We start from the raw sequence: 16,010 nt of genomic DNA on the forward strand, positions 1-16,010 counted from the left end.
CCGTTTGTCCGTCCGTCCGTCCGTCCGTCCATCCGTCCGTCCGTCCGTCCGTCCGTCCGTCCGTCCGTCCGTCCGTCCGTCCGTCCGTCCGTCCATCCATCCAGCGTTTCTCTGCCAGCATTACGGTTACATAAGCTGCAGTTGCCGGGAGGCGTGAGAAGCAGTCAGAGATCTTTGAATTTTATCGGGTTCCAATCTTCAAGGCGAAGCTTAAGCGTCCACACAATTTTCTTAGTGACACGTTTAAGTCAGTGGTTTTCTTACTACTGTTGATTAACGACGTGTACATTATTAAATCAAGTTGAATAATATATGGTAGAACAATAGAACAAGCTGCGAGGGCTCTTCGTTCTAAACGTACTGTACGCGTTAGCCCATGCATCACTGCTTTCTTAGCTCTTAGTAATACACCTGGTTTAGGCTCTTCTATGAGTAAGCTGCGTTTCAGGGCTGCAAGGAAGAGGCGCACCGCGATAGTATTGTTTCGCTGCGAAACCTTCGAATACAATGCTTCTCGACTAACACACTCAAGTGTAAACCAGAGAGGAATCGGCTATTTTAGAGACCCCTGAGGGTGGCGAGTGGTCTGAAATGCGGGTTCTGCTGTGCCCTCTTGTGACCTGCATTAGCGTCTGCATCTTTCCTGCTGAAGGTAAGGTGTTGCACTTAAACTGCAAGAAAACCAAAACTTCCCGTCATTCATAGCGCTTTATTTCTTTTCCAGTGGGCCGTCCCAATATTCAGAATGCTTATTTGTAAGATTCTACCAAAATAAACTCTTTCATGCCCTAATGAAACTAAAAAAGTTGAATTGTGAAGTTTTACGTGCCAAAACCAAGATGATGATCATGAGGCACGTCGTAGTAGGGGACTTTGGAATAATTTCGACCACCTACATTTTTTAACTTGCGCGGAGTGCATGGAACACGGGCGCTTTTGCATTTGGCCTTCATCGAAATGCGACCGCCAAAGCCGGTGTTTGATTCTCCGTCCTCGTGCTTAGTAAGGCAACGCCAAATGCCATAGGGACCAACGGCGGGTCTAAAAAAACAGTCTATTTTCATCATAATAGCAAGGCAGCAGATTATGTAGGTGGATATTGAGCATACTTGAAACATCGCCTGCATTCTGGCATTTTTCATGAACTATATGACCTTATTGTATTACGCGCTATAATTTCGGTGTCAACGAGCTGCGAAAATACTGTCTAGCTGCGCTAAACTGCAAAATTCTGAATTTCAAAGGTGAATCATTTTCGTTTCAATACGGTGCCAAGGTGACCGCAAGGTCACGCTCAAGGGCGCGATGACGTTTTGTCTCCCAAAAATGTGGGCCGATAACGGAGATAGTGAGGTGTAAAAGGGGCGAACGCGGCCCGACTGGACGCTACCAGACATAATGCGAACTCCGCGTTTAGTGCGTAATAGGGCGACCCGCGGCGGCAGGCGATGCAAATGAGCGCACACATGAGCTCCAACACAAGCATGCCGTCGCTCTCACGCTGTCGTCGCCATTTCGGCATCGCTATTTTATTGCCTTCATGATATTGTTTTCATTCTTCCATTGCCATACCATCGTCATCTTTCCATCGTTTTTGTTCTGTTGCTGCCTCTGCGGTCTTCAATTGCCGACATCACGCAGCCTTCGAGCCGTCGTCCTCATGCTTTCGTTATTATTCCATCGTCCTTATGTTTTTTTCGTACATGTTGTCGTTATCGCAGAGTCACACATAGCCGAACCAACGCAAGTCTCAGGATTGCAACTACAGATGACAAGTAAACTAGACCTCCTAAATATGGCGTGTGGCTACATTGCTCGAATGGTAATCGCATTAGAATGGACTGTCATCGAGAGATCAGTTCTACCGTAACCTTTACTTCCCTTTTTTTTTACCCGCATTTACATCGCACTTTGTCAATTTTACATATACGTCTAATTTCTTAAAAAAAAATACTTTTTGTGTTAGGCACATCAAAGGCACATCATTACAGGCTTGACTGAAAGGCGCCTGATAAAGCTGCCAATTTGAATACTTAAACGTGCATATATTTCACGCTAAAGCAGTGCTTTGGGAACTTGCCACTATTGAAGGCACATTCTTTCAGGAAAAGATAACACAGAAATTAACTACGAGGAGTACGTCACAATATGGAAATTGTGGCTTTAAAAGACAGCAGTATGGGTTTTGAAACAAAGTCTGCATTGATTATAGCTAGTGAAAGCTTGTGAAGCCGACAGAATTGTAGTATTGCTGTATGGAGATGCTTATAGTGCAAGTGCGAGTTGCTTCGTAGAAGCCATGTTCCAAGCGCTTTTAGTCCTTCGTACCATGCTATTACTGTGTCAGTGGCAAGTTTGTCTGTAAGCTTGTACGCCATCAAAGTGCAACTTCTTTTTATTCTAGCCAGGAAAGGGTCAATCACGGATAGGTGCTCTAACCACCCGGAACCAGGCGATTGCACAAGCAGGCTGAAGTGGTACTTTGACACCTCCTTAAAGAGATGTGAGCCCTTCATGTATGGGGATTGTCCAGGGAACATGGAATTTTTCGCAAGTTTCAAAGAGTGCACGGATACGTGTAAAAGTAAGTTCAGTTTTAAATGTTTTTTGTGGCGTGGATATTGATCACGATTTGTGCTATTCATGAAGTATCCGTACTGCGCTAGTGAAAAGGGGGCTGGAACCAAATAAGCAATTACGTTTTGTCTACTTTCTCTGATGGCACGTCGTTTGAGAACGCCCCCTTCAATCGGCGGATGTATATTGCGTACTGCTTCAGCGAACATCAGACACATGCGATCACGAGTGCCAACGCATTAATTTACGCGCATGCAGACTTACGATTTTTATCTTACACATATTTCTCCTTTGTCATGGCTCAGGCACGCATATTCTGCGCCGCCTTTGCTCGATGCTTGAGCGCATGTGTGAGTTACAAGAGAAAACTATAGGGACATAGGGACTGTGTCTAGGTACCACGCAGGAGCATACGTTTTGTTCCGTTCATCCCTATCCGATGGCAATGCGCATGAGACGAGGACCAGCGCTTAACATCCGCCCAAACAGGACCACAGCGGCCGACACAAAGTCCATAATGTTGAAGCATCAAATGCAACAAATTCTATTAGCAACGTGCCATTATTCATTGGTCAGCGGCCGCTAAAGGGATTTTTACCTAATAAAACGGAAATGTGCATATTCTAATGAAGGGGCTAAGTGACGGAAATTTTAAGGGACACATTTTCATAATAAGAGTAGGCCGCATTATTTACACATTTGTATCTTTGATACCTGTATGCTTTCAATTATGAGGAACTCGCAGCCGCTTAAGCTGTGTAATGCTACAGGCGCATATTTAGAACGATGCCAATTATTTCAGCCCCCTCGATGCGTTTCCCATAAAACCAATGCTCGAATAAAGAAAAACGATGGCAGAAAAATTGCGTAAGCTGCGGTTCACCCCGCAATAGCTCATGCAACAAACGGACACTGTCATGAATTATTATATGCCAATCATATTTCGTCAGACTATAGCTACGCCTTAGCAGTAACCGAAGACAAGACAAAAAAATAGCACGTACACAGAAATATTGGAAAGCACAATCGCGTAATCGAAGTTACACGTCTTAAGTTCCTGCCCTTGCATTAGAATCGACGCTGACGATGAGCCACAAAACACATTATTCCATGGGACTTGCACAAACAAATACAAAGCCTATTTAAAACAGAGCTTCTATTTTGCCATATTTCTGTGTAGTATGAAGAGAAGTAGAATCGATTCCACAAAAAGAAATGTCCAAATTTTGTTCTTCTAACTGCGTTTCTTAGTGTGTACCTCGTATGTAGATAAAATGTGGTATCACTAAAAAAACGGTAAGAACATTCTGGGCTTTAAAGAGAACAGCTAGAGTACGTGATGGCTCGAGGGCTTTTACCAAGCAAGGTGAATTGCGACCCGACAGATACATCTCAAACAAGCGAGGCATGGTGCTAAATTATTATATGCACCACATTATTTTTAAAGATTTCATGCTGTAATCCCATGAATTTTACTGCAACTTGCAGTCTTCTAATTTGTGCTAACGTTGCTGTTGGCGCTGCTTAGTGGGCTGATGCGCCACTGCTTTTATTCCAACCTCAGTTATTCTTCGAATGACTGCAATCTTAACTAAGGAAATTTGTATGATTTGACTTCCAACAGAGGCTGTCGGCGCAAGTTTCATTATATCAAAGAGCATTTTCCGGCAAATTTCATGTTTTATGAAACCAAGTCACTATCTCCGTTTGTATTGCCGTAATGCTCTATAAGATACGTTCCATAAGACTACTGTATATGGCATGTAGGGTGCAACTGAACTGTAAGGATACTATTGTGGCGTAAAAAACTGTAGGGCTACGACGAAAGCGCTCCTTCCTCACTCAGCTTTGCGCCACCACCATAGCTTTCGAGGTTAGTCTCTATGCGGCTCAGCTGCGAGAGCGATCCCCCCGCCCTATGTCTGCCTGCGAGATGCCGAGGGCAAACCCACAATGTGAATTCATTTGCACCCTAACGGCTGGTTTGTGCCTATAACTCGCACTCTTACTTGCTGCGGTGCACTGGTGCGAGTTATAGGCAAAGTTCCACCCTGATGCGGCCTTGAAGGTGTAGATCGGTTTACAGTACTGGTGAAAGAGGCAAGCCAGCTAGGTGCGCAACCTACGTCTGTCCCACATACACCACAATATACCAGCTCTCACAGGGAGGGGTGCCAGCCTATATATATATATCAGGCGCTTTCCCGGGCACTGCCGCCTCACAAACAACAAGGAGGGTCATCAGCTCACGCAAGCAGCGTATTATTTCGTGGCGTCCAAATACCTCAGAGAAGCGGACGATGCCCGAGCCGCCTGATGTCCCAACCATTAGGCCACAATTACACCTGTTGTTCTACAGTGCCAAATCCATCTAAGTCGTTGGGATTATCAGCGCACGTTGATCATCATGACGGTTTTCATACTATGACATAAGCCCACAACCGGAGACCGACCACGAAGTGGCCGATACATTTGAAAACAAAATAATAGGAAGAAGCAAAGACATAAAATCAATATAATACTTGTAACAATGCGTAGCCCGGGCGCCCGAGAGCTCATACGCGCACGCGTGTTTCCTTTGCGGCAGAGACGTAGAACGGAAACGAGCTAATTTATCGCATTTCCTTACCCGCTCAACGAAAGTTTCGCTTTACGTAGAGTACTCAACGCACATTGGAAGTGCAGGTATTTTTTCGCTACAACTTTAGTCATGGCATATGAGCCACGGTTATGTGCTGCTCTACAAGAGAACCTCATTCACGCCTAATTCGGTTAATGAATATGTGCCACTGGGAATGTGGCTATGTTAATTCAGTCTATTTGACCTATTCATTTCTTGCTTTTCGCGTAATTTTCGATATATGAATAGAGAATCTTCATCCGATTAATAAGCCTGTTTTAATAACTAACATCACGTTCAACAGCATAGAAGCCCTATAAAGGTATGTGTTGAGTTTGAACTTCAAATGCATCACGTATTTCGTAACCAGTTCTGCAAAGAGGGCATGAGTCATATGTTCGATAGGCAACAACAACGACGCCAAGTTTGGTCGCAGGGTATGTTCAACTCGGCATGGGCCGGTCACTAGCGACAAAAAATGCCTTTAGAACTTCTTCGGTGCGGGACAGAATCGAACCCGTCTCATATATTAACGCAAACTTGCTTGAACAAATATCTAGACACGCGCCATTATCTCACATCGCGGCGGCTGCACTAAGTTGGCGCAGCTTGACCACAAAGAAGCGCTCCAGAAAAGTTCAACTGCACTACATGTCTCATGCATGATGCTATTCGATAGTAGCTGTACGGTGGGTTGCTGCGTTGCTTCACTGCTGATTGTACTAACACCGAAAGCCTTCCTCAGGAAATTGCTACTGTCTTCGTTATTAGTGATAGTTGTACGACTCCATCAGAAGACTCACCGAAAGGGAACTGTTCGACACTTGATTATTTCTATTCATTTTGAAAGAGGTCCTTTACATAGTGACAATGCTATTCATACTTTAGCTTAATCGTAGAAGAAGCTATGTTTAATTGTAGGTTTCCCCTTGTACAAGACTGCAGATACCCAACCCGAATCTCGGATAGTTCCCCACACTGGGTGTATGCATGCTTGTTCGTGTAAACACTACAATTAACATACGAAGAAGTTTTTGTATGTGTTTTTACGACTGAACGTAGATTAATTATTCTTATTGGCTTAGGAATGATGTAATTCATGCAGTGATTGATACTCGTATTTTTTTGAGGGACATTGATTCAGTTCTAGAATGAATTTTTTCGCAGGCAGACCTAAGGAGCCCGCCAGTACGGGGAAATACAAGGGCCACAAACATAGTTTACAACCGGATACGTCCAGCCGGCGCCAAAGACAACAAACTAATGGAGAAACAAATCAACGCAAAGAAGGTAGTACCAGTAAGTAACAGCTCAGATGCCAATGTCAGAAAGATGGGAGATAACTACCGTGAAAAAAAAATTAATTCGCTTATAATACCTCGAGCATTGCTGACCTTACAATTTTTGAAGTTGCAACACTATAGAAAGGAATTTTTTTTACATATACCTGTTATGTTGTTCGAAAATAAGAAAAGATTGTATTATAAGGAAACTTGGGGGGGGGGGGCAATAAAACGATCAGACTACGGATGGATATATGATGTTTAATGGCGCGAGGGCCAGGTGTGTCCAAACAGCGCCATGCTAGTGTTAATGAGTTGCAGTGGACTTATGTGTTCTGTGATCCTAGTGTGACGTGGCTGTAAAGGGGGTGAAAGAGTTGATGTAAATTCCGTAAAACCTACGTGTAGTAAAGTTATGGGAATGACTACTGACGTGTACTATGAACATTAGAATGCCGAGCTAAAGAATGATGCAATATATAAAATCTTTGGGGGGCTAAAATTGACTAGAGCACTACTGCCTCACCAGAGCCCTTGCAATCCAAGGGCCCAGATGCATGTGCTATACAAGGAAAACTATCGTAGCAGCATCCTCTGGAAAGAGGATGCGCAACGAAAGTAATGGGCTTGTGACATGGAGGACAACGTCTTTCAAAAGGGCGAGGACTGCTTCGGTCTTAAAAAGCGGTTCGTCACCAAGAAACATACCAGGATGCAGGGGAATACAATGGCGGTATGCAAAATTGAAATGTTTCCTCCTGTCTCTTTCGGCTTCCTGGCACTCCAGGAAGACATGAAGGGCGGTCAGCCGGTCGCCACATCTGCTACAGGTTGGAGGCTCGGTACCGGTCAAGAGAAAGTTATGAGTGCCATATGTGTGTCCTATTCTCAGTCTAGTGAATAGGACATCTGTTCATCGTGTTTTCATAGTTGGGTGCCAGAAACCTAGCTTCGGCTTAATTAGGTGAAGCTTATTACTCGTTTCAGCGTCCCACAAGCGTTGCCAGTGGCTTCGTAGTTTGTTTCTTAGGAAAGGCTTCATGTTTATGGCAGGGACAGCAGCAGAACGAATACCTTGCGATGCTGAAAAATATGATATAAAGAACCCAGGAAAGGGGAGATGCTGGAAGAGTAGGATGGTAGGAGAAGTGGGAAAGTCCAAATATTTTACGAGCGTCTCCGCAGTGCAGTAGAGCAAATCTGTCACAAGTAGAGCTGGACTACATGTAATTTCGATTTTAGTATTTGGCCACCTGTGAGATAATCCCTGATCCAAGCAGGCGAACAAGAGTAATGCACACAACATTTGTTTGAATGACTGTTAAAACATCCAACGCAACGCCGGCCTCTATTGGGATGACGGTTTATTTCGCGCATTCTTAAACTGTTACATATTTTGTTCGGTCACATTTATGTTGCAACTTTCGGACATATAAACATGGGCATGTCCCTGGTCCCTAAATATGGGTCACCCTATTATTATTGCATAGCTCATCTCACTTGGCCGAGGAATGTACATCGTTTTTGTAGTTTTCTTTCCCCGCTTACTTCTCGCTTTGCTAAAAATTTGCATGAGAGATCTTTATTCGCAAAAGGCTTTGATGAGATATCCACAATATATTACTTATCTAAAGTTTGTGTAACAGTGCTCGTTTCTTATTGAGTATCACTGTGATGTCATTACCATTGCATTTTAATTTTTGTCCGCGGCGAGACAGAGCTAGGAAAAAAAATCGTCAATGTTATTTGGATTGTTTTTCCTAGTAAAAGTATTGTAACCATCAAAAGATATTACATTAAAATAGAGGTAAAAGACCATGATATATCATGGACCATTATAGTTCACCTGCTTTCCTTTTTTCGCAAAACCACGAATAGGCATTGCATATGTGATGCCTTTTTCTAATAATAACGGTGTTACACTGCTAGAGAATGCCCTGAATATTAAGTCAAATGTTAACTCAAATGTTAAAAGACCAATGCTAGAGTATGTAAGTTTGCCTCGCTTTTGCTGGCTCCCTGTGTTTTTCCTGATGCCTGTGGTTTCTGTCTTGTAGTAGTTATATACGTGGTCTAATGTTCTTGTTTGTGACGTCATTGTTGTTACGTAAGTACTATAGGTGCGATTTCCCATTGCTCGTATAGTTGTAGGACTGTTGGTTTATGCAGGCAAATTTTTGCTGTTCCGTGTATATTTAAAATATTGCCCTAGCTTTCTGTGAGGCAGGGAAGCACAACACGGATAAAAGGCACCTAAAACACAACAAATAACCGTTTTAATAAAGACTGCCTGTTGTGAATTGAAATCTCCTTGCGACCGCAGAATAGTGCAGCTCAAGATGTGGTGATTATTTAAAAAGACAAAGCGCAGTCTCCCACTTTTGATTGTCGGTATCAAGGTCAGGTTCCTTTAAGCATAAAACACCAAGAAGGGAGTCATTTGAACTTTGACGCGTATACAGACGCACTGTTCCTGCAAATATCTCCAATCCTGAAAGAGTCACAGTTAGCACGCCAAGGGGGCTGGTATTACCAGGTCCGAAACAGTGGCGCATGACTGGTGTGCATAAAAGGATTGTTGCAGCAGCGCGTAGACGGAGGAAGTGGTGGAAAAAAATAAGCAAAAGCTAAACGCAAGCAACATGCCGGCGAGCATAGTAAACGATTGAGAGCGTCTTTTAGGGAAAATTTTTGTATCAGCATGAGACAAGAGGCTCATCTGGGCTTAAGCGAAACAAACAGAGTATCAATGGGCACTTACGGAATCACAGGCACATGGTGTTCGGTGACAAACATTTGCTTTATTTGCGGAAGTGGCGAGCCAGCGAATGTGGGAACAGATACTTCGAAGGATTTACGCGATGTTAAATATCTTTATTATGACGCAGCGAGGGTGTACTCTGTTACTATAGGCTGGTTTAAGATATGATATTGTTGAGGTCCATTATATCTAGACATGTCAAGCCACAAACAGACCTATCCCGTTGATATTTCTCGAATGCTGTGGAAGATACCTTGCCGTTGAATCGGTACAAATTTTAAATTTCAGAAATGCTGTCATCTGTTGAATAATGATCCCTGCAGTGTCTTTACGCAAGAGAGCTAAAGATAAGCTTTTGTGTTGCGAGCAAATACCCCGCATTTTTGGGACCTTCGCGGAGTGTACTCTGCTCTCACGCAGTAGTGAAGGTGAAGACCGCAGCAAAACTGTGAATGACCAAACATGCGTTTTTACTGCGCGAACCTGCGCTCTCAAAAGCAAGTTACTCTCAAGGAACAACGGTAGCGGTGAACACTGTCGGCGATCGTCGACAATCTGGACTGCCGGTCAAGCCCAGCTGCTTTTATGCCCGAGTCACTGAAGTTTGCAGCGTTATAGCTGGTGACCCCGTGTCTTCCAGAAAGTACCAAACAATTCAAGTCGCGCACTCGATCAAATTACACAAGCTTCGGTGATAACAGACAACGCACAGAACCATCGATAAGATTCCAGTAAGTCCCAATCATGCAGGTACGTCTTGCGCTGAGCGACAAATTGAAGTTGTTAGTCGGTGAAATGCAGTGCCCGAGAAAAGGATAAACAAGCGCACGTGTCACTACATTACTGTTGCTTTGCGAGAAGGTTTGTGTACAGTATATTAGAAGTAAAAGTGGGTGCTTGTTTTCTTTTTATTTATTGCATCTTAGGCAGACATCCTCCAGTCAGAGGGACCTGCTTCACGAGACCACGAAAAGGGAGGTGCAATGATAATAGCGAGAAGTGGTGGTACAATGGCGGCTTCTGGACATGCCAGCCAGTGAAAAAGGGACACTGCCCAAACCATGGAACATTTTTTAACAGCTGCGAGGAATGCATGCAGAAGTGCAGAAGTAAGTGCGGGTGATGCCCATTTGGCACTCTAGCCATGCAGATAACTGTTGTGTACAAGTATATCAAGATTTACACCAAGAAAATTGCCCGTGCTGCCCACCTGTGCTCTAACTTCGTTGTCACCTGCCAACTTTTGAGTAAACCGGTTCTTATTTGGTATAGCGAGGCAGCCTCAAGCTGTCTTCAGTACCTTTGTGGCGCTCGTGATTTCAAACATGGTCATCGTCATTTGAAGCGGCTGCTACAGCTGCTGCTGTTGCTTCATATTATTTATGTTTTTCTTTAAATTTGGGAGCAATAGTAAACTCGAATGAAGCAGAGGCAGGACTTTTACAGCGCTGTGCATGAGGAACTATAAAATACAACTAATTTGGCCAATTTAAGCTATTGACATAGTTAGAGCAATCACAATTTAATTAAAATCAACCAACTTTTGAAACACAGCTATCTATGATTACGGCTTTTGCTAAATTGTCATGCCCTTGTTATAAATCCACGTGACCTTTATGTTAATATATTGAAATTGTACACTTCATATGCACTGATAGATTCATTTCTGATACACTAGAATTATTGTATAAGCCGCAGAGTGGCGGCATTTGTAAAATTCGTGCTACACTATATTTGGCCAGCAATACTCGAAACTTCTAGTAAAGCGTCGACGCGCGATATCAAAACGATGCCTTTGTATGTATAATACTTCACTTCTTTTCTGTGAGCAACACAATTTTATTAAGTCACTTCTGCCTTGGTCTGTAATAGAGAATTTCTGTGTATCACATTTGCAATAATTACTAACTCCATGTTGGACTCGTAATAAATCTTATTCTTTAGCACGCTTGTGCTTTATATATTGTATTTTAGCCACCTGTTAGACACTAAAGCAGTGTGTGAATTCATGGCGTAACTCGGACGTTTGGAAGCAGTGCGGCTGGATTATTACGTTATGTCGTGCGAAGGCACAATAGGTGGGCTGTTCTTTTTTTCAGAGACTAGAGGAAACCTAGATGGTACTTGCAGTCGAGACGTAGGAGCAAACGCTCGTTATACACTCACGCGCTGAAAAGAAAAGGAAGCGAACATTGTAGCGTTCTTTTTCCTAGAAGGTATATACATCCTGCCCTATTTGACTGCAACGAGTTTCGACGACATCGACGCCAATGAAAGCTGGCTGAGCAGGTGTTTTAGGCATTTTCAGCGCACAAAACACACTCAATCGAGCATGTGCCACAGCAGACGTGTGTAATCGTACACTGCAGGCACACGGGCGAAATCTTTCGCGAGACGAATCCACTGTGGTTGAACAAGGAATGCCGCTGTGGCAAGCATTTAGATAATGAAATAAGTTGTTTTGCATTTTGTGCAAAGACGGGTCCTCCGAAATGCCAATTCCTTTTTGCACGCTTCATCCATTTCTGATTTATTCAGCCCTTTTTAGCCAATAGCAGGTTTCCCACAAGTTTCCTTTTCATAACAAAATACAGCGGCCTCCCTCTGTAGATTCCCCCCACCCTTCACTTTTATTTTGAACAGTCTGACCGCCTCCTAATTGGCACTCTGACTTACTCTCATCCCCAACACCGCGTGGAGAGTGAGGGAGGGTTAGCTACCTGTAGGCAAAAACACCGTTATAGACAGTGCATGTCTGCTTATTCTTTTACGTTTCTACCTTAGGTGTTAGGTCGCACTGCTTACACAGAATCAGAAATTCAACTCACATTCCCATCAAAAGGAGTTTCTACCGTGACGAAGACAGTTCCCTTCTCGAAACATTCCCTACTGTGACATTCCTTGTTCGACCACAGTTATTCAATCTTCCTGTGAATATATTTCGTTTCGTGTAGCAAAACCTTCATTTTCAGACTTAGTATGCCACCTTTCCATGTATATATATATACATATACCAACATGGGAATTTTCTCACATTGGTTTCTTCAATTTTCAGGAATGCACTAAAATTGCTTAGAATTACAGAAAGCTGAGACAGTTGGTAAGGATTCATTATGCAAAAAAGAAGTGAGGCGTGCAGACAGGACACAAGAGTAGAGAAGTGGACAACACGAACGCCGACTATCAACTGAAGGGAGCACTGAGGCGAAAAAAGAAAGAAGACACAAAACTCATCTACGCGTGCCAGATGAGTTTTGTGTCTTCTTTCTTTTTTCGCCTCAGTGCTCCCTTCAGTTGATAGTCGGCGTTCGTGTTGTCCACTTCTCTACTCTTGTGTCCTGTCTGCGCGCCTCACTTCTTTTTTTGCAGAATGAAATTGCTTCTCAGTTGAGTTTGTCTATTATCGCCATACCTTTCATTTCAAGTATACCAAATTTACAGGAACCATGGCCCACATCTGCAAGCACCGGACCTGAATCTGCGCTGCACGACAAAAATTTCGGTGTGGTTTACCCTGCACTGAACTGCGTAGTGTGCGAAATAAAGAAAACAATCGAAATTATGTACATGGTAAAGGAAAAGTGGGTGCACCTAAATATTTGTCATTTTGTCGAGCCTATTAATGAACCAACAAACGTGAATTAAAAAGGAAAGTCTCATTGCAGCAACGCTTCTGAAGACCGCATTTGAAATTACACATCATTCCAGGGACATGGAACTGGAATTCGTTCTCCACATGGGAACAGAGGATGCCTATATTTATATATTTATTACAGGGCAAAATTATCTCACGGTAAGCTTATTTGAAACATTCATGAGGAATTCGTTGCTTACCTTCTGATGTGGCATTGATGCTATTTTCAAGAACTTTATAACTGATGTCTTTTGTCGTTACGAGCCTGTTAGAAAATCATCATCATCATCATCATCAGCCTGGTTACGCCCACTGCAGGGCAAAGGCCTCTCCCATATTTCTCCAACAACCCCGGTCATGTACTAATTGCGGCCATGCCGTCCCTGCAAACTTCTTAATCTCATCCGCCCACCTAACTTTCTGCCGCCCCCTGCTACGCTTCCCTTCCCTTGGGATCCAGTCCGTAACCCTTAATGACCATCGGTTATCTTCCCTCCTCATTACATGTCCTGCCCATGCCCATTTCTTTTTCTTGATTTCAACTAAGATGTCATTAACTCGCGTTTGTTCCCTCACCCAATCTGCTCTTTTCTTATCCCTTAACGTTACACCTATCATATTGCGCGTTAAACGCACTCACTCTTACGCTGGGTCGATCTTACACTGACAAGTAGCCTTTTCTCACTTCATTCATTGAGCGCAACAGTGTTCTACGTATTCGAACAAAATATCATGACGTAAAATCTGTATAATAATTATAGCCCAGAGGCATAGCTACCGTCCACAGACCTCTTAAAGGAGTAGCGCATAATATTTAGCCCCTTCCGTGATATATTGTCTAGTATAGCGGCGCATGTGCCGCCGGATTCTCCGGGTGATAAAACACAATATTTGCAGCGACTTAGTATACCAGGACAGAGCACCTTCGCCACCTTCGTCCCTATCAATGAAATATTTAATCACAACATAAAATTCGTACGTATGGTGTAAGTCACAAATATTTCCAGCGCGTACCAACCATGGTTACGGAATCCATACATGTATTTAGATTAGTTTCGTGCTTAGAGCTCTTAGCGTGTAAAACTCTTATAGCCGTCATCTCCCTCACTTAACTTGTTTTCATTGTGCGTTATTTAATCACCATCATGCCTGACCACTTCATTTTCCTACTGCAAATTGCAGATTACGCTGACCACAATTAATTGCCGATACTAAAAACCGCTGTTAAACGCTCGTCATATTTCTCTAGTGGGAAAACTGGCATATCATACGAACCTGCAGGGAAGGTAGAATAACCTGCAACTCTTATCTAACGTTACAATATCTTTCACTGGGTGCACAAATTCTTTGATGGAGCAGCGACTGTGAGCAGGAAAATTAAAAGAAAATTGCCTGAATAATTTTTAAAGGAGAGTCATAACTCCAAAGTGGCAGGTTTAATCCAAGGAGCAGCGGCAGTTTTCTTGCACATTCACAAACGTAAGCCCACAAATAGGCACCATTCCATTATAAATTACACTTTTGTTCGAAAGGCGAATTATTTACATGCATAGCATTGCACGCGAGACATTTAGAGCTCAACAAGCTAACCAGAACCCGAAAGGCAACCGGCTTCATAGGCACATCATCTGCAGGGTAAGTGTGCATTTGTCGAAAAGCGAGCTCCTGCAGCGTTGCGCCCCCACCCCCATACATTTGTGCGAAGGTGAGCAGACGCGCATTCCGCTGGTGCGCACACATCGAGTGGCATCTCTTGGATGAAACAAAATTCACCGAAGATTACGGTACTGCGGAATGCGAAATCCGAACGCAGATCTATACGCATTTTTGTTTCACGATATATTGGCTGGCGCGGACAATGTGCCTCGTGCGGCTCGTTGCAAACGAAGCGAAGTGTGGCGCCACTGCCTCGCTAATCGGGAGATCGCGAAGCAGTGGGTGACGCGTGGGCGCGTTTCACAGCACCCGCCTCAGACAGACCTCCGCTCGTGCATGGCTTTGTTTTCATACATGGTACCAGTGGCGTCATCGGTGAACAGACGATACGCGCTACTCTGGCGCCATCTCGTAGTCATCGTCGCCGCAGAACCCGTCTTGCGCGGCACTGCGATTTTCTTTTCACGCCTTCGGCATACCCTCGTCCTCTTTCCGCCTCGTCATTCAGCTGCACTCTCCTCCTGCACTTTCCTCCTCGCGCTCTCTTCGCTATCACCGTCTTTCATTCCTCGCTGTGCTCTGCCCTCGCTGTTTAATCCTATGCTCTGCTCGTTCGCTCGGCTACACCGAGGACGCCAAGGGATAACGACACTCGCTGCAGGAACAGGCGCCTAAGAGCTGCGCGCTAAAAACGGACCGGTATACCCACCGTTCTTCTTCACTTTCTCTTTCCACCTTGCCCTGGCAATTATCCCCCTTCGCCCTTCCGCAGGCGACCCTTAAGCCTCGCATCTGTGTCTACCGTTTTCCTAATGCCCCTCTTTCCCCGGCGACCGTATTTCAAAACGGCAAAGCAGTACCATCTCCGAGGGGTGCCAGAAATTTGCGCGACCATGATGGCGTGTTGTACGCACTGAGAAGGATTTTCCTTGGAGCGCGGCGTACAATATTTTCATCTCAAAAGTACTGGTGTATGTTGCATTTCGGCATGTTGATGGCCGACCGGAGCGTGGCTCGCTATCCACCGATGTGCGGCCGTCTTTGAACCAGTTGTACAACTATTTAATCTGCGTGTTGCTCATAGCATCGTCACCGAAAGCCTTCTGAATCTTCCGTATGGTTTCCAGTTGGCTGTCGCCCAGTTTGTGCGAAAATTCTATGCAGTAGCACTGACACAGCCACTCCACCATTTTCCTTGCAATAAAAACCGACAAGAGCACTGCTCACTACCTCGCTCAAACGCCGCGTCCAAGTGACTGACGCTATCGGAAGGCGGGAAAAAATTCGCCCATGCGCACGAATACTCAAGGTCGGCTGATGCAGCCGCGCTTGTTTCATATCTATCAGGTGTTCGCAAAAAAAATAAGGTCGGATACTTTTCTAACAGACGTCGTATATCACTCACTAATGTCACCTGGCCCGATTTGTTGAACTAATTAATATAGCATCTAATCAAATGAATCATTTATTTTTAACTCT

At 44.1% G+C, this 16,010-nt stretch overlaps 1 protein-coding gene across 1 annotated transcript; it reads left to right on the forward strand.

The window, feature by feature from the left end:
* Positions 1-468: 468 nt before the first annotated feature.
* Positions 469-12,803, forward strand: LOC126533762 (doenitin-1-like). The gene is made up of 5 exons (XM_050180956.3): positions 469-652; positions 2,405-2,584; positions 6,365-6,496; positions 10,168-10,350; positions 12,683-12,803. The coding sequence occupies exons 1-5, from the start codon at positions 592-594 to the stop codon at positions 12,715-12,717; spliced, it is 591 nt and encodes a 196-aa protein (XP_050036913.3). The 5' UTR covers positions 469-591; the 3' UTR covers positions 12,718-12,803.
* The last annotated feature ends 3,207 nt before the right edge of the window (positions 12,804-16,010 follow it).

This window comes from Dermacentor andersoni, chromosome 7, assembly GCF_023375885.2.
Source record: "Dermacentor andersoni chromosome 7, qqDerAnde1_hic_scaffold, whole genome shotgun sequence".
In the NCBI taxonomy this organism is placed as follows: domain Eukaryota; kingdom Metazoa; phylum Arthropoda; class Arachnida; order Ixodida; family Ixodidae; genus Dermacentor; species Dermacentor andersoni.